The 18,300-nt window shown below is 56.9% G+C and overlaps 1 protein-coding gene across 1 annotated transcript; it reads right to left on the bottom strand.

Moving 5' to 3' along the window:
• Nucleotides 1-3,467: 3,467 nt before the first annotated feature.
• KIFC1 (kinesin family member C1) lies at nucleotides 3,468-17,291 on the bottom strand. The gene is given in 29 exon segments (XM_060237647.1): nucleotides 3,468-3,618; nucleotides 3,728-3,765; nucleotides 3,768-3,802; nucleotides 3,890-3,963; nucleotides 5,158-5,297; nucleotides 5,495-5,634; nucleotides 6,123-6,218; nucleotides 6,220-6,280; nucleotides 6,283-6,298; nucleotides 7,468-7,502; nucleotides 7,505-7,600; nucleotides 7,603-7,639; nucleotides 7,743-7,805; nucleotides 7,807-7,851; nucleotides 7,853-7,861; nucleotides 9,826-9,954; nucleotides 10,046-10,126; nucleotides 10,128-10,187; nucleotides 10,479-10,619; nucleotides 10,621-10,678; nucleotides 10,762-10,822; nucleotides 10,825-10,920; nucleotides 10,923-10,979; nucleotides 12,060-12,104; nucleotides 12,321-12,374; nucleotides 12,461-12,572; nucleotides 12,659-12,730; nucleotides 12,732-12,797; nucleotides 17,253-17,291. Coding segments are annotated over 29 exon segments (2,001 nt in total). The 3' UTR covers nucleotides 3,468-3,573.
• Nucleotides 17,292-18,300: the final 1,009 nt, after the last annotated feature.

The raw sequence follows: 18,300 nt of genomic DNA, 5'->3' as shown, positions 1-18,300 counted from the left end.
AAGCGATGTTGGATCAGGCCAACGGCCCCTCCAGTCCAACACTCTGTGTCACACAGTGGCAAAAAATTTTATATATACACAAACACTGTGGCTAATAGCCACTGATGGACCTCTGCTCCATATTTTTATCTAAACCCCTCTTGAAGGTGGCTATGCTTGTGGCCGTCACCACCTCCTGTGGCAGTGAATTCCACATGTTAATCACCCTTTGGGGTGAAGAAGTACTATCCTTTTATCCCTTTTAACCTGTCTGCTCAGCAATTTCATCGAATGCCCACGAGTTCTTGTATTGTGAGAAAGGGAGAAAAGTACCATGACCCACAGGGTTCTGTGGAGCAGTCTTTCTACTGAAGGAGCAGTAAGATTCAGGCTGATTACAAAAGACGGCCTCTGTCTTCTCAGCATGACGGCCACAAAACGGCCCATGTGCAGGAGGGCCAGGAATCTCAGTGGTGATTGGAAAGGCCAGTGCAGGCTTGAGCTGCAGCACACCAGCACTGGAACGAGAGAGGTGTCCATCTCATCCAAGGGAACTGGTTGCCCACTGTGCCAGACGTGACAGAGAGGCTGAGACCCTCCCCTGAGGACCCGCCTCTTGGCTCTGGGAGTCAGAGATTTACTAACAAGCCTCTTCTGGGGAGGCAGGGTTGCGGTGTGGTTAAGTGTGCGGACTCTATCTGGGAGAATCGGGTTTGATTCCCCACTTGCACCTGTTGGAATGGGCTTGGGTCAGCCAGAGCTCTCTTATCTGGGAGAACCGGATTGGATTCCCCACTCCTCCACTTGCAGCTGCTGGAATGGCCTTGGGTCAGCCAGAGCTCTCTTATCTGGGAGAACCGGATTGGATTCCCCACTCCTCCACTTGCAGCTGCTGGAATGGCCTTGGGTCAGCCAGAGCTCTCTTATCTGGGAGAACCGGATTGGATTCCCCACTCCTCCACTTGCAGCTGCTGGAATGGCCTTGGGTCAGCCAGAGCTCTCTTATCTGGGAGAACCGGATTGGATTCCCCACTCCTCCACTTGCAGCTGCTGGAATGGCCTTGGGTCAGCCAGAGCTCTCTTATCTGGGAGAACCGGGTTTGATTCCCCACTCCTCCACTTGCACCTGCTGGAATGGCCTTGGGTCAGCCAGAGCTCTCTTATCTGGGAGAACCGGATTGGATTCCCCACTCCTCCACTTGCAGCTGCTGGAATGGCCTTGGGTCAGCCAGAGCTCTCTTATCTGGGAGAACCGGATTGGATTCCCCACTCCTCCACTTGCAGCTGCTGGAATGGCCTTGGGTCAGCCAGAGCTCTCTTATCTGGGAGAACCGGATTGGATTCCCCACTCCTCCACTTGCAGCTGCTGGAATGGCCTTGGGTCAGCCAGAGCTCTCTTATCTGGGAGAACTGGGTTGGATTCCCCACTCCTCCACTGGCAGCTGCTGGGATGGCCTTGGGTCAGCCAGAGCTCTCTTATCTGGGAGAACTGGGTTGGATTCCCCACTCCTCCACTTGCAGCTGCTGGAATGGCCTTGGGTCAGCCAGAGCTCTCTTATCTGGGAGAACTGGGTTCGATTCCCCACTCCTCCACTTGCAGCTGCTGGAATGGCCTTGGGTCAGCCAGAGCTCTCTTATCTGGGAGAACTGGGTTGGATTCCCCACTCCTCCACTTGCAGCTGCTGGAATGGCCTTGGGTCAGCCAGAGCTCTCTTATCTGGGAGAACTGGGTTCGATTCCCCACTCCTCCACTTGCAGCTGCTGGAATGGCCTTGGGTCAGCCAGAGCTCTTATCTGGGAGAACTGGGTTTGATTCCCCACTTCTCCACTTGCAGCTGCTGGAATGGTCTTGGGTCAGCCATAGCTCTCTTATCTGGGAGAACTGGGTTGGATTCCCCACTCCTCCACTGGCAGCTGCTGGGATGGCCTTGGGTCAGCCAGAGCTCTCGGCAGAAATGTCCTTGAAAGGGCAGCCGCTGGGAGAGCCCTCTCAGCCCCACCCACCTCACAGGGTGTCTATTGTGGGGGAGGAAGGGAAAGGAGATTGTGGAGGGCGGGATATAAATCCAATATCTTCCCTGAATCTCTTTAATCCCCTTTTAACTCGAACTGTGCGTGTGGCCACCTTTGGTAAATTCCACATTGGAAACCCTCTTCGCGTCGAGAAGTCTTTCCTTTTGTCTGCCCTTCAGCTCCACTTGAGTTCCAGACATTTGGGAGAGCAAAAGACGGTGTCTGCAACTGGGGGGGGGGGGGGGGGACTTGAGAGGAGCTGACCTCCTCCTTCTGCCTTAAGCACTCGGCAGTATATGCTGGTGACCCGAGAGCAGCGGCCGGATGGGGAGAGGGCTTTGGCTGTGGCCCAGACATCCCTGGGGAGAGATGGCCTCCCTGGACGGTTGCGGGTCCCTCGTTACGGTTCCTTCCGGCGCTGACTTTTCTTGCAACGGGCTGGTCTTGTTGTCGTGCCCTTTGCCACCCTGACGGACACCAACCATTTCTGCACTGCGGAGGCTGCTGCAACGCTGAAAGAGGCGAGTCTGATTTCCGCCCGTGCTGCTCTGCCGCTTCCAAAGCTAGCCGTGCTGATGTGGAAGGAGCTGCTTCCCTCCCGCCCCCCTTCGGAATCAGCCCAGGGCTCAAGACCCTTTTGCTGCAGCAGCACGGCTGACTCTTCCCCCACGAGGCCCCACAGCAGCCGCCCCAAGTGCCTCCAGGGCCACCTAGAAACCAGCCTGCTTGTCTCATTACACAAGAGAAGCCCTGCTGGGTCAGGCCAGTGGCCCCTCCAGTGGGGCCAGGACAGCAGAAGTCCTCCCACTGAACCCCCCCCTCCCCAAGCACCAGGAATACAGAGCATCACTGCCCCAGACAGAGTCCCAACGATACGCTGTGGCTAGTAGCCACTGATGGGCCTCTGCTCCATATGTTGATCCAGTCCCCTCTTGAAGCTGGCTATGCCTGTAGCCGCCACCTCCTCCTGTGGCAGTGAATTCCACATGTTAATCACCCTTTGGTGAAGAAGTACTTCCTTTTATCCGTTCTAACCTGACTGCTCAGCAATTTCATCGAATGCCCACGAGTTCTTGTATTGTGAGAAAGGGAGAAAAGGACTTCTTTCTCTACTTTCTCCATTCCATGCATTATCTTGTAGACCTCCATCATGTCACCCCGCAGTTTCTCCAAGCTAAAGAGTCCCAAGCGTTTCAACCTTTCTTCATAGGGAAAGTGTTCCAGCCCTTGAATCCTTCTAGTTGCCCTTTCCCCAATGCTGAAGCAGTGGAGCTTGCAGATGGAGGAGGGAGAAACTCCGGCTGCTGCCATCAGGGTGGACCCCTCCCCCCACTCCCACGCAAACCGGGCCTCCTTCCTTCCAAGCACACAAAAGACCCTGCACACCCCCCCCCCCCGCAAAACCCTGCAGAGGGACGTGCCTAGAGCTGAACCAGCTTCCAGGCTTGCGGACCGGGCTCAAAATAAACGCTTCCTGCTGACTGGAAAAGTTTAATGATCAACACATACATGAGACAATCACAAAACACAGGAATCTGCTTTAAAAGAGAGTAAAATACTAGCCAGGAGATTCGGGTGCTCTTATTTGCGGTGGGTTTGGGCGGTGCCAATGACGCACTCGTTGACCTGCAACACAAGACCAAGAGGGGTGGGGGGTGTGTGGTTTCACAACCAGCCCCCCCCCCCCAGAGAGGGCCCTGCCTGCCCCCCCCCCCCCCCACCAGCGGCCACTTACTTTCCTGGCAAAGCGCAGGGAGTTCAGGGACTCAGCAAGTTCTCCTCCACGGGCGAGATGTTCACAAACATCAGCCTGGAAAAGGGAGGGGGCCGTAAGCACCTCTTCATGCCCCCCCCCACAGGCATCTCTCCCTGCCCCCCCCCCGTGCCCCCCACTCACATTTTAGAGTTGCCACCCAGGGAGTTTTGCAGGAGGTAGGTGAGTTTACTGTTCCGGTATGGGACATGTGTTTCCTGCAAGGCAGAGAAGATTCGGGGAGCAACGATTTGAAACAGCTTTGTGAAACAACAACCCCCCCCCCCCGCAGCAGATGGGCAGACCCCGATCCCGGCAGCATCACTGCCCCACTGAGAACGGGGGGGAGGGGGCTCCACCGCAGGACGACTCTTCCCTCTGCGGCAGAGAGGAGGCCGAGGCCCAGCTGCCCTTTGGAACACACATGCCAGGAAAGCAGAAAAGAGTCCTTCGGCTTGGCCCAGTGGCCTCAGCAAAACGGGGGGGGGGAGGGGCATGGCCCAACCTACTGTGTGTGTGTGTGTGCTGGCGGGGTGGGGGGGGCACTGCTTGAAGCCCACCCAGAACATTCTTATCACTTGGCCCAGGCTGTGAAGTCATTCTTACAGACAGAAAACTCCTCCTCCTGTACAGGTGGTTTTTGTTTCAGAAGAGGGAGGGGGTTGGGTGGGGCATTCCCCGTGGAGGCCAAAGCCCTGGGTGGAAGGAAGGGAAGGAAGGAAGGGAAGGGGGAAAGGAAGGAAGGAAGGAAGGAAGGAAGGGAAAGAAGGAAGAAGGGAGGAAAGGAAGGGAGGAGAGGAAGGGAGAAAAGGAAGGAAGGGAAGGGGGAAAGGAAGGAAGGAAGGGAAGGAAGGGAAAGAAGGAAGAAGGGAGGAAAAGGAAGGGAGGAGAGGAAGGGAGAAAAGGAAGGAAGGGAAGGGAGGAAAGGAAGGAAGGGAAGGAAAAGAAGGGAGGGAGGGAGGAGGGAGGAAGGAAGGAAGGAAGGAAGGAAGGAAGGAAGGAAGGAAGGAAGGAAGGAAGGAAGGAAGGAAGGAAGGAAGGAAGGAAGGAAGGGAGGGAGGAAGGAAAGGAAGGAAGGGAAGGAGGAAAGGAAGGAAGGGAAGGAAAAGAAGGGAGGAAGGGAGGGAAGGAAGGAAGGAAGGAAGAAGGAAGGAAGGAAGGAAGGAAGGGAAAGAAGGAAGAAGAAGGGAGGAAAGGAAGGGAGGAGAGGAAGGGAGAAAAGGAAGGAAGGGAGGAAAGGAAGGGAGGAGAGGAAGGGAGAAAAGGAAGGAAGGGAAGGAAGGAAGGAAGGAAGGAAGGAAGGAAGGAAGGAAGGAAGGAAGGAAGGAAGGAAGGAAGGAAAGGAAGGGAGGAAGGAAGGAAAGGGAGGAAGGAAAGGAATGGAAGGAGGGAGAGAGGAGCCTGGGCCTTGCCTTGTTGCTGAGGGCCATGATGACGAGGCCGAGGTTGGAGAGGCTGCTGTTGATGGCCTGGGTCTCCTTCAGGCGCTCCCCCTTTGAGTGGGACTTGTCCAGCCGCTCGCTCCCTGCCAGGTCCACCAGGCTCAGCACCGCTGCGGCAGGGCAAGAGGGAAGGCTCTCAGGGGAGGGGGCAGGCAGGCCCTTGCAGCGGAGCCCCCCCCGCCCGTGCCAGCTGACAGGGGAGCTGCCCCTGCGCTGGAAGGAGGGGCCCAGCAGAGAGGAAGAGGTCCAGGGGCTCAGACCCCGCCCCCCGCCCCCGCCCTCTTCAGCGTTTGCTGCTGCCACTCACAGGAGGCGTGCACTTCCCGGTTGGTGTGCTGGCCCTCGATGTGCAGCTGGAAGAGGCTGTGGCTGCGAGAGGAAGTGCTCATTCAGGGAGGTTTGGCCACCGACCGGTTGGCTTTGGCCGTCTGAAGCAGCTTCAGCACCCTGGCCGAGGAGGGAGGGAGGGCGGGAGAGAAAGGAGGGCTCAATGCCAGCAGCAGCAGGACGGACACGGGCGACAGCTCCCAAACAACCACCACACGCCAGAGCTCCCAGAATGCTTCAGTACTGCTCCCCTCTTGCCCAGGAGTGTTGCAAAGGCGAGGAAGCCCCACCGTCTCCTGCTTTCCCATGTGACACCAGCAGAGTGGGGAGAAGGGGGGGGGAGAGTGCCATGCACAGTGCTGCTGCAAGGCCAACGTCCCCTTGCAAAAAAAGCCCTTTTCGCAGAAGCCCGCTGAGTCCACGTGGGGAAAAAAGAGTCAGCACAGGCCCATGTGCGCACCCCCAGAGCTCCACGTGGGTGCAGAACTGCAGTTTGCAGCCCCCCCCAGGCCCACGGGTCCGGTTGCAGGGGCAGAGGAGGACCGGGACGGGAAACGGCAAAGACGGCCCCTGCCCAGCACCCCAGTCCCTCCCTCCTGCCCAGAAGCTGGGTGGGTACCTCCCCCTCCGAGGCAACCGGGATGTAGGACAAGTTGGGGACGTGGAGCTCCTCCGTGCTCTGGTTCACCCGCTTGATCTCCAGCTCCCGCTCCGCTCAGGCGCGACACCAGCAGGTCCCGCAGCGACTCGTTGTAGATCTCCAGGAGTTGGCCGTGAACTGGTACTGCGGGGGGGTGGGGGGGGCGGCGTTAGTCTGCCAGCAGCGGGGGAGGGGCTCTCGAGGCTCACAACTTCTCCTCCCTCCCCTGCGGCCCTGGGCCTCTCTCCCCACTGGCAGAGGAAGGGACAGACGTGGCAGGCCGGGCAGGAAGCGGCTGAGGACCAGCTGTGCAGCCAGCAGACAACTGAGGGCCGTTGCCCTACTTTCTCCATCCCATGCATAATCTTGAGAGAGGTTTCCAAGGTAATGCATGGGATGGAAAAAGTAGAGAAAGAAGTACTTTTCTCCCTTTCTCACAATACAAGAACTCGTGGGCATTCGATGAAATTGCTGAGCAGACAGGTCAAAACGGACAGAAGGAAGTCCTTCTTTCACCCAAAGGGGGATTAACATGTGGAATTCACTGCCACGGGAGGTTGGTGGTGGCTACAAGCATAGCCAGCTTCAAGAGGGATTGGATAAGCATATGGAGCAGAGGTCCATCAGTGGCTATTAGCCACAGTGTGTGTGTGTGTGTGTGTGTGTATATATATATATGTGTGTGTGTGTGTGTGTGTGTATAGTATGTATGTGTGTGTGTACATATATATATATATATACACACACACACACATATTGGCCACTGTGTGGACACAGAGTGTTGGACGGGATGGGCCACTGGCCTGACTCAACATGGCTTCTCTTATGTTCTTATGTCTGGGGCAGGGATGCTCTGTCTTCTTGGTGCTTGGGGGGAGCACAGTGTGAGGCCTTCTGGAGTTCTGGGCCCCAGTGATGGACCTCCTGATAGCGCCTGGTTTTTTTGGCCACTGTGTGACACAGAGTGTTGGACTGGAGGGGCCACTGGCCTGATCAAACACGGCTTCTCTCATGTTCTTTTTGTACCTATGCTCAGAGCAGCTTCCAGTTCCTGCTTGCCTGCTCGGGGTTCCCCCGCGTCACAAAAGCCAGGCAGCCTCAAACACTGCAGGCACACGAACGCACTGCCATGGCTGTTGTCAGAGGAAGCAGAGCGCCTCTGGTCACGCGCAGAGAGCTGCCTTCACCCCCCGCCAGCCTCCTCTGGGCCTTTGGGGCCCCTCCAGAGGAGACCACCTTCGTTCTGCTGCACAAGACAGCAGAGCCCCTCCTTCCCAGCCCAGCCTCTCTGGCCCCCCTCTCCTCTGCCTCACCTTCCAGCCTTTGGCCTCCATCTGCTGGGCGGCTTGAAGATCTGGCCCACTGCGCGGGGGATCATGCCCAGGGTGCTGGCGGCCAACTCCTCCGGCCCCTCCATGGTGTAGGTCTTCCCGCTCCCCGTCTGGCATAGGCGAAGATGCAGACGTGGTAGCCGTCCAGGGCAGACTGCGGCAGAAGAGGAGGAGGAGGAAGCCCCCCCCCGTATCAGGGCCAAGTGCAAGGGGGCGGAGCAAGGGGAAGGGGGCGGGGCAAAGGGACCCTCCCGTACCTGCACCAGCAGAGCAATCTCTTCAAAGACGTCCTCCTGTGAGCTGGAAGGGGGGAAGACCCGGGTCGAAGCTGAACTCGTAGGTGACCTCCTCCTTGCGCTCCCGCCCAAACGTGGGACTGCCGAGAGAGAGAGAGAGAGAAGCGGCTTCACCGCGTCTGCCGGGAAGGCGGAGGGATCACCCGCCCAGTGCTGCTGGAGGCCCCGGCATTGGGGTACTGGGCCTGCAGTTTTAGGAGGATCACCTTATTCCCCTCCTTCCCCCCCTCCCCTCGGACTGCTGCTTCTTCCTCTGCCCCCCTGGGCCAGACTCCCCAAGGCGTTCAGGGGCCCTTGATGGAGAGAGAGCGCCCACGAATCCCTCCAGCCCTGCTTCAGACCAACCCGTGGGGGGTGCCAGTAGCTGCCTGAAGGGCGGGCACGGGGTGCTCCATCCACACAGCTGGAAGCAGCCCCAAAACCCTCCCTGGACTGCGGGGGAGGAGAGAGCCTGGAAAGCCACCTCTGGCCGCCCAGCCAGCCACCGTTTTGTAGGATTAGGCAAGCCAAGCGGCAGCTCTGCTGGGTGGAGAGAAGGGCTCCCAGCTGCTCTTCCAACAAACACCTCCAGCCCCAAGACACCAAGCTGGCCGGGCCCACCGACTTCATCCCTCAGAGGCACCCTTCGCCTGCCCACCCACACGATGGCACCGTCACCAGCACCCTCGTCCTGGAAAGCGAGTGAGGGCCAGCAGGGTGGGAGGACTCTTTCTTCCTCCCTGGAGTCGCCAACCCTCTGCCGGACTTCGCGCTGCTCTGGCCCACCCCCACCCTTCCTCATGTTCAGCCAGAAACTCTTCGGATTTAATTGCAACCCGCCGGTTCTGCTCCGGCCTTCTAGAGCATCAGAAAACAGCTCTGCCCCCTCCTCTCTCGGACAGCCCTTCACGTCCTTGAAGACGGGGATCAGATCCCCTCTCAGCCGCCTCCTCTCCAGGCAGAACGGAGCAGCAGAGCCTGCAGTGCTCTCCAAGGCACACTGGCCATTTTGCATTTTGATGCCAGAAACATGCCAGACGGGGCCGTTTTACATGCTGCCTAAGTGGCTGACAGGATGCTGCTCTGGGAGCGAGAGGTGCTGAGGGTGACGCAATAATGCCCCTGCATAAATCGATGGTGCGGTCACACTTGGAGTACTGTGTGCAGTTCTGGTCGCCGCACCTCAAAAAGGATATTATAGCATTGGAGAAAGTCCAGAAAAGGGCAACTAGAATGATTAAAGGGCTGGAGCACTTTCCCTATGAAGAAAGGTTGAAACGCTTGGGACTCTTTAGCTTGGAGAAACGTCGACTGTGGGGTGACATGATAGAGGTTTACAAGATTATGCATGGGATGGAGAAAGTAGAGAAAGAAGTCCTTTTCTCCCTTTCTCACAATACAAGAACTTGTGGGCATTCGATGAAATTGCTGAGCAGTCAGGTTTAGAACGGATAGAAGGAAGTCCTTCTTCACCCAAAGGGTGATCAACATGTGGAATTCACTGCCGCAGGAGGTGGTGGCGACCACAAGCATAGCCAGCTTCAAGAGGAGATTAGATAAAAATATGGAGCACAGGTCCATCAGTGGCTATTAGCCACAGGGTGTATGTGCGTGTGTGTGTATATATAATTTTTTTGGCCACTGTGTGACACATTGAACTGGATGGCCATTGGCCTGATCCAACAGGGCTTCTCTTATGTTCTATTTTCTAGAAAGAACCACAAATGTTCCTGTCACTCCTCCCCCCTCCCCACTGCAGCTTCAAAGGTAATGGGGATTCTGCCTTTCTGCTTCCATTCTGTCTCTGCTAAGTCCTGTCCAATGTTTGCCCAGAAGATTTTGTCTGTAGGTGTCCAACAGCTCCCCTCTCCACACCTGAATTCTTGACAGCTCCCCTATCAGAACTCCCCCCCTTCTCCGTGTGGGAGAGTCTCCGAGCCTCAAGAGGCAGGCCGGCCGGCCGGCCAGGGGTTCTTCTGCTTGGGGCTTCGCAGACCCCCTTGTCCCCGCCCCAGCGCAGGAGCAAAGGAGAGCAACGCTGCTGGGCAGAGGCGGCCAGACTCACCTCTTCGGCCTTGGAGAGCACCAGGGCCTTGTTGTCCTCGGGAGGGAATCGGAGGTGCCCCATCCCCTTCTGGCCCTGCTTCTCGCTTGGCAGCAGAGGCCGGACACGGCAGAAGACGCGGATGTTGCCCTGCAAGAGGGAGGGAGGGAGGGAGGGAGCCTGGTGTCAGGAGGCAGCCCCCCCACTCAACTGGCTCAGCCAGAGCTACCCCCCCACACACCTTCAGCTCCTGCACCATGTTGTGCAAGCACCGGCGCTCCATTTCCGACTCGTGCAGCCGCTGGTCCTGCTCCGCCACGCGGGGACTGTAAGGCTTCGACCTGCAAGGCTCGCTGGGCCAGAGCCTCCTCGGCCAGTCGCAGCTGGACTAGCAGAGCGACAAGAGCCCCTCTCACTTTCTCCCGTTGCCTCCAGCAGCCCACCAGTCCTAAGCCCTGCCCAGCCCGGAGCCAAGGGAAGCATGCTCTCTCCAGCCTGGCCTGGCAGGGACACTGCTGCCCACATCCGGCTGGGCCCAGCCACTGAGCTGCAGCCTCCACACGCCTTCGGGATCCCTCTTGGGGGGGAGAAGGCCTCCTCCCATGTGCAGCCAGCCCCCCCATCCCCCCACGGTGGCTCTGCTCCCCATTCCCTTATTTCCAGCTCCCGCTCACCTCTGTGGCATCCAGCCGGGCAGCCAGGCCCCAGTGGGCCTCCTCCAGCTCCTTCTTGGCCCCCTCCAGCTCCCTAATCCTCTGCTTCTGGCTGCCCACCATCTCTTCCAGCTGCTGCTCTCGGGCCAGGAGCTCGGAGACCTCTCTGGAGGTTCTCTTTGGCCTGCTCTTGCCAGCCGCGCAGCTCCGAGGCCAGGGAGCTAGGGGAGCAAGGAGATCAGGAGCCAGCCAGAGCGGGGAAGGGAGAGAGAGGGAGGGAGGGCAGGGGGGCAGGCGTGCTCACCTGGCTCGGGAGCCCAGCTCCCCGTTCTGAGCCACCAGCTGCTGCCGCTCCAGCTCCAGGCAGCCACCTGCTGCTTCAGGGCTCGGTTCTCGCTGTCCAGGCCCTGCGACTTCTCCTTCAGGACGCTGACTCTGGCCCGGAGGTCGCCCAGCTGCCCTTCAGGTCCCAGGGGGCCCGCTTCTTCTCTCCAGCCCCGGAGGGGGCCGGGCCGGGAGGGGCTGTGGAGGCAGACAGACAAACACACAGGAGGGGGAGGCGCCCAGAGAGGTTAAAAAATCCAGGGGGGGAAGAACTGTAGGAAAAACTGAAAACATGAGCAACGCTTTCTATCAAACTAAGCTCCTTCTGTTCAGTTAAGAAGATGATATTGGATTTATATCCCGCCCTGAACTCTGAATCTCACAGTCTCAGAGCCGTCATAATCTCCTTCTACCTCCCCCCCGCAACAGACACCCTATGAGGTAGGTGAGGCTGAGAGAGCTCTCCCAGACGCTGCCCTTTCAAGGACAACTCCTATGAAAGCTATGGTTGATCCAAGGCCATTCCAGCAGCTGCAAGTGGAGGTTCTTTCAGATAAGAGTCTGCACTCTTCACCGCTACAACAAACCGGCTTAACACAAAAGGCCTCACTTATGTTGACGTATAAATTTATACTATTTGGCCTTCCTACAGAATTAAACAGAAAATTTTCAAGTTTACTCAGCGCTTGCGAAAATTATGAGCTGTTGCATTCTTTGCTACTATAACTGATGGCACTTAATTACTGCTGTCTCCGAGAAAGAAATTCTGCAGATGAAACTACCAAGCAAAGTTGAAGATGGCTAAATATTCAGTTCTCTACTATAATAACCTGCAGCTGCTGGGTGATCTGGGGTCAGCAAGAGTTCTCACAGAGTTGTTCTTCGAAGTGCAGATCTCTGAGAACTCTCTCAGCCCCCCCCACCTCACAGGTTGTCTGCTGCGGGGAGTAAAGCCAATCTCGTGACACCTTGGTGACCAACAAAGTTTGATTCGAGGTTTAAGTTGCCACGTAGGAGCATGCTTTTTCAGATTTGCACACAAAAGCTTTGAGCTTGAATATAACTTTGCTAGTCTTTTAAGCGCCAGTGGACTCAAGCTTTGAGAATAGTACGTTTACGGCTCATGCTTACAGATCCTGAGGGAAACTTTGCCTTTCAGACATTCCAAGGCAAGCGTTTTTTGTCAGCGCTCCCTAAAGCTTTTCCCCCAGGAAACGAGTGCTGGGAAGAAATTCTCCCGCTCACAAACACCAGAAGTGGTTCTCAGCGAGTTCCTACCTGATTTAGGAGCTGCTGTTGTAGGCACGGGCCTCCGGCTCAGCACTGGAAGGGAAGTGAGAGAGTGGAGGGTGGATGGACAAGGCCATGATCGCCCCCCCTCCCTCCCCCCAGCTGAAGCAGGAAACAGGGCCCCGGACGGATGTGGGGCCTGAACACAACCCCCAACTGGCTGCAGGAAGACCAAAAAATGGAAGCCGGGAATTTCTGCCTGCCAAGGGCAGCCCCCACCCCCCCGCAGAGCGCCCCTTCCCTCCCTACCTGTTGTGGAAGCCATTGCCATGATTCTCCCTGCTCGCGAAGACGAGCGACGGCCTGCAGGAAAACACTGTTAAGAGGGAGGGAGGGAGGGAGGTGGGGCAGGCAGAGGGCTCCAGCCCACCGTTCCCCTCCCAGCTCACCAGGCACACGCCGGCCGCGAGGGGCAGAAGCAGCAGGGGCCTCTTTCGGCTGGGAGACAGCAACCGACATGGCTCCTCTCTTGGGGGGAACAAGATGGTCACGGGGGCGTTTCTGGAAGCAACAAGCAGAGAGCAGATGGTTACCCAGCAGGGGTGCAACTTAGTCCAGAGAGGAACAAACACGCCCCCCCTTCTCACCCGATTGTCCCTCGGGGGCTCGTTCTCATTGGTGGCAGGTCGTTTGGGCCGCAAGCTAGCCACAGGAAGCCGGGGAGGCGGCTTTCAGCAGGGGCAGCCGTCCACCATCCACATTTGCCTTCTGTTCTGTGAGTGGTAACTGAGGTGGGAAGGAAGGGAACATTGGAAGCAAAGCACCAAGAAGTACCTAATAGGAAGCCCCCCTTCATAAGAACATCAGAGAAGCCATGTTGGATTAGGCCAGTTGCCCATCCAGTCCAACACTCTGTGTCCCATAAGAACATAAGAGAAGCCCTGTTGGATCAGGCCAGTGGCCCCTCCAGAACAACACTCTGTGTCACATAAGAACATAAGAGAAGCCATGCTGGATCGGGCCAATGGCCCATCCAGTCCAACACTCTGTGTCACATAAGAACATAAGAGAAGCCCTGTTGGATCAGGCCAGTGGCCCGTCCAGTCCAACACTCTGTGTCCCATAAGAACATAAGAGAAGCCCTGTTGGATCAGGCCAGTGGCCCCTCCAGTACAACATTCTGTGTCACATAAGAGAAGCCCTGTTGGATCAGGCCAATGGCCCCTCTAGAACAACACTCTGTGTCACATAAGAACATAAGAGAAGCCATGCTGGATCGGGCCAATGGCCCCTCCAGTCCAACACTCTGTGTCACATAAGAACATAAGAGAAGCCCTGTTGGATCAGGCCAGTGGCCCGTCCAGTCCAACACTCTGTGTCCCATAAGAACATAAGAGAAGCCCTGTTGGATCAGGCCAGTGGCCCGTCCAGTCCAACACTCTGTGTCCCATAAGAACATAAGAGAAGCCCTGTTGGATCAGGCCAGTGGCCCATCCAGTCCAACACTCTGTGTCCCATAAGAACATAAGAGAAGCCCTGTTGGATCAGGCCAGTGGCCCATCCAGTCCAACACTCTGTGTCCCATAAGAACATAAGAGAAGCCATGTTGGATCAGGCCAATGGCCCATCCAGTCCAACACTCTGTGTCACACAGTGGCCAAGAAACCCCAGGTGCCATCAGGAGGTCCGTCAGTGGGGCCAGGGCACTAGAAGACCTCTCCCTATGCCCCCCCCCCGCAAGCCCCAAGAACACAGAGCATCACTGCCCCAGACCGAGAGTTCCAACAATACTCTGTGGCTAATAGCCACTGATGGACCTCTGCTCCAGATGTCCATCTAATCCCCTCATCTTCCTGCACACCACGCCTGCCCTACCATATGGGGCTGGAGGGTGCAGCAGGGGCATTGTGGGGGCAGTCAGAGCAGCGTCACAGCTAGAATGCTGGACTAGATCAGATCTCCTCTCTGCCGTGGAAGCCGGCTGGTTGACCTCGAGCCAATTCCAACCTCTCACTCTAACCTATCTCACTGTGTCGTTGCAAGGATAAAATGGAGAAGAGTGATGTTATTGTGGTCTGTTACTATGGTAGTATCTGAACAAGTGCAGGTCTAAAGCTTTTCAGGACTTAGATCTGTCAGCAACATTCTCATTCTTACATCCTTAAAGAAATAATTGGGAACTGCTAGGCGAAATAGACCTTGCTAGGTAAATAACAAGCAGATCCCCAGCTTACAACGTTATTATCGGGAAATTCATTCTATGCTGTGGAAGGCTTGCATCACAGAATCAGAGACAAATGAAATGGCCTTGATAGTCACGTGAGCTGCACATAATTGGGCCTTTACAAAATACCCACTTCCCAAACACTCCTGAATCTCTCAGATGTATCTAATCTTTGTGAAACCAACAGGGGTCATTTTGTAGAAAAATCGGTGGTGAAGCTCATCCAGGGATTGTTATGCAGCTGCACCTCCTGTTCATTGGACAAGGTGGGAAGGCGGAGGTGGAACTCTCAGAAAGGTTCAGGAGCTGTGCTCCTGTGAGCTCCCACTGAATCCGAGGCCTGGAAACCACTACAGTAAAAATAATAGAAATTGTATTTTATGTTTTAGTCTTAAGATAGATCCTTAAACATAGCAATTCCCCTCTACAGTAGTTTCCACTATAGCAGGGGTGGCCAACAGTAGCTCTCCAGATTTTTTTTGTCTACAACTCCCATCAGCCCCAGCCAGCATGGCCAATGGCTGGGGCTGATGGGAGTTGTAGGCATAAAAACATCTGGAGAGCTACCGTTGGCCACCCCTGCACTACAGCATTTGTCTGGACTTCAAAATGGCGGTGCTCCTGGCAAGGAGCAGTCGAGAGAGGTAAAGAATAATATGTGTTCCTAATTTGATCTACATAAAGAAGTTTTTTGTACTCTTGCAATTTTTTTCATATTCACTCACTTAAAGAACAATGAAGTAAGTCATGACTTAAAACGGGGTTGTCAAACATGTGGCCTGAGGGCCATATCAGACCCCCGAGCAACTCACTGGCCTCTGCTTCCTTCTCCCTCTCTTGCTTCCTTCTGCATCACAGTGTGCTTTGCCAGGCTTACTCAACTGCACATTAGCTGAGGGTCCTGCGTGCAGAGCAAAGCCTCTGTTTTCTCCATTGGCTGACAAGAGCAGCGCATGAAGCAATTTTTTCCCCTTTCTCACAAGAACTTGTGGGCATTTGATGAAATTGCTGAGCAGACAGGTTAAAACGGATAAAAGGAAGTACTTCTTCACCCAAAGGGTGATTAACATGTGGAACTCACTGCCACAGGAGGTGGCGGTGGCCACAAGCACAGCCACCTTCAAGAGGGGTTTAGATAAAAATATGGAGCAGAGGTCCATCAGTGGCTATTAGCCACAGTGTGTGTGTGTGTATGTATATATATAATTTCTTTGGGCCACTGTGTGACACAGAGTGTTGGACTGGAGGGGCCACTGGCCTGATCCAACAGGGCTTCTCTTATGTTCTTATGCGACACAGAGTGTTGGACTGGATGGGCCACTGGCCTGATCCAACATGGCTTCTCTTATGTTCTTATGCGACACAGAGTGTTGGACTGGAGGGGCCACTGGCCTGATCCAACATGGCTTCTCTTATGTTCTTATGTGACACAGAGTGTTGGACTGGATGGGCCACTGGCCTGATCTAACATGGCTTCTCTTATGTTCTTATGTACAAAGGCTCACAAGGCCCAGCCATGTCATATTTCCCCTTAGTCTTAGGCTCAAAAGCATTGACCATGAGATTTCTCTATTGAATGTCAATAAACCAAAGTAGGTTTGCAACTTATAGATGGACGCTTGAAGAGAACTGCTGCACCACCAACATTGTCTCTAGATTTTATACAATAATTCAGAGCAAGAAGTGTCAATTACCAGAAACTGTTAAATAAACAAAAATATTGCGAGAGCGCTAGCCTTTTATGCATTTTTTAAGTTTTTAAAAAACTTTGCCCTTTATAAATCTCTGCTACCTTCCGTTACATTTTATGACACACGCGCGGCCCGAGAAGGTCTCATTTGTGTCAGTTCTGGCCCTCATCACAACCTGGGAGTCTGACACCCCTGACTTAAAACCGTAACAGATAAACATAAGCGCTCTCTGGACCCTTTTTTGGAGATGCCAGGGATTGAACCTGGGACCTTCTGCTTACCAAGCAGATGCTCTGCCACTGAGCCACCGTCCCACCCCATTTGGCTCATCTCACCCTGTCTATGTCCTGCCTGTCTCCTCAACAGCCTTTTGAGCCCGAAAGATTCTACAAACCCTAATAAGCGCTCTCTGGCTGGAAGCGGCAGCTGGTCTCACCAGGGAGACAAAGGCTGTTGAGGAGACTGACCCTGATGCACCAGGGGGTCTGGTCTGGTTCAGCAGAAGGCAGCTTCATAAATGTTAAGGAGGCGAGGGTGGCTCAGTGGCAGAGCATCTGCTGGGTGAGCAGGAGGTCCCAGGTTCAGTCCCCGGCATCTCCAGCTCAGCAGGGTCCAGGCAAGTAGGAGTGGAGCTGGAGATCCTGCAGAAAGGGCTGCTGCCGGTCAGCCTGACCCTGATGCACCAGGGGGTCTGGTTCTGCAGAAGGCAGCTTCATAAATGTTAAGGAGGGAGGGTGGCTCAGTGGCAGAGCATCTGCTGGTGTGAGCAGGAGGTCCCAGGTCCAGTCCCCGGCATCTCCAGCTCAGCAGGGTCCAGGCGAATAGGAGTGGAGCTGGAGATCCTGCAGAAAGACCCTAATGCACCAGGGGGTCTGGTCTGGTTCTGCAGAGGCAGCTTCATAAATGTTAAGGAGGGAGGGTGGCTCAGTGGCAGAGCATCTGCTGGGTGAGCAGGAGGGTCCCAGGTTCAGTCCCCGGCATCTCCAGCTCAGCAGGGTCCAGGCAAGTAGGAGTGGAGCTGGAGATCCTGCAGAAAGAGCTGCTGCCGGTCAGCCTGACCCTGATGCACCAGGGGGTCTGGTCTGGTTCTGCAGAGGCAGCTTCATAAATGTTAAGGAGGGAGGGTGGCTCAGTGGCAGAGCATCTGCTGGGTAAGCAGGAGGTCCCAGGTTCAGTCCCCGGCATCTCCAGCTCAGCAGGGTCCAGGCAAGTAGGAGTGGAGCTGGAGATCCTGCAGAAAGACCCTAATGCACCAGGGGGTCTGGTCTGGTTCTGCAGAGGCAGCTCCAGAGGCCCAGAGGCCTGCAGCGCCTCCCTGCCACTCACCTGCAGCCCCAGGGCGGGGGGCAGCCGGGGGTCTTGCATCCTCGCAGTCCGGGCGCTGCACGGGGGGAGAGGGGCGGTCGGGCCCCCAAGTGCTGCAGGGGGCGGCAGAAGCCCAGGCTGCCAACCTCCAGGCGGCCCCGGGACCGTCTCCTCCGCCCGCCTCCGCCAACGCCCGAGCGCGATTCAAACGGCCCCTTCCGTCGGCCCCCGCGGCACGGCCGGGGCTGCTCGGCCAATGGCGTCCGCCGGCTCCTGGCGACCAATCCGCGGGCGGCCTCCCGGGCGCGACGGGCCAATCAGCGGGCAGCGCCTCCTCCTCGGCCCTGCGCACGCGCGGCCTGCTCTGCCTTCGTCTCTGGGCGGGGGGGGCGGGGCCTGGAGGGAGGGGCGGGGCGGGCGGCCACCCAACCGGTGCAGCTTCCTTGGAGCCGCGCTGCACCTGTTGAACTCCGCCCGTCCCTCCGCGCCCCGCGAGGAGCTGCTGCTGCTGCTGAGGGTCAGCGCCTGCCCGCCTGCCTGGGGGCTGAGGGGGGGAGCTCCTGAAGGGGCGGGGGGCGCAGGTGGCATGGGGGAGGGGCTGGAGAAAAGCCCCCTCCCCAGGAGCTCCTGCAGGGCGCGTGAAGGGGCGAGCAGAGGAGCTCTTGGGGGGCTCTGGGGGCTGCAGGGGGGGCGCAGGTGTCATGGGGGGCCTGCAGGTGAGGCTGGGGGTCAGGGGGGCGCAGGTGTCATTGCGGGGAGGTCTTGGGGGGCCTGCAGTTGAGACGGGATGGGGGGAGTCTGCGGGCCTGCAGGGGGGCGCAAGTGTCATTGGAGGGTTCTGGGGGGCCTGCAGGTGAGGCTGGGGGATGGGGTGGAGTCTGGGGGCCGGCGGGGCTGCAGGGGGGCGCAGGTGTCATGGGGGGCCTGCAGGTGAGACTGGGGGGTGGGGGGAGTCTGGGGGCTGCAGGGGGGCGCAGGTGTCATGGGGGGCCTGCAGGTGAGACTGGGGGTGGGGGGAGTCTTGGGCCGGTGGGGCTGCAGAGGGGCGCAGGTGAGGCTGGGGGGTGGG

The sequence above is a fragment of the Heteronotia binoei genome, chromosome 5, assembly GCF_032191835.1.
Source record: "Heteronotia binoei isolate CCM8104 ecotype False Entrance Well chromosome 5, APGP_CSIRO_Hbin_v1, whole genome shotgun sequence".
NCBI lineage: Eukaryota > Metazoa > Chordata > Lepidosauria > Squamata > Gekkonidae > Heteronotia > Heteronotia binoei.
The sequence above is the reverse complement of the archived record's forward strand: the minus strand, read 5'-3'. Positions and strand labels throughout refer to the sequence as shown.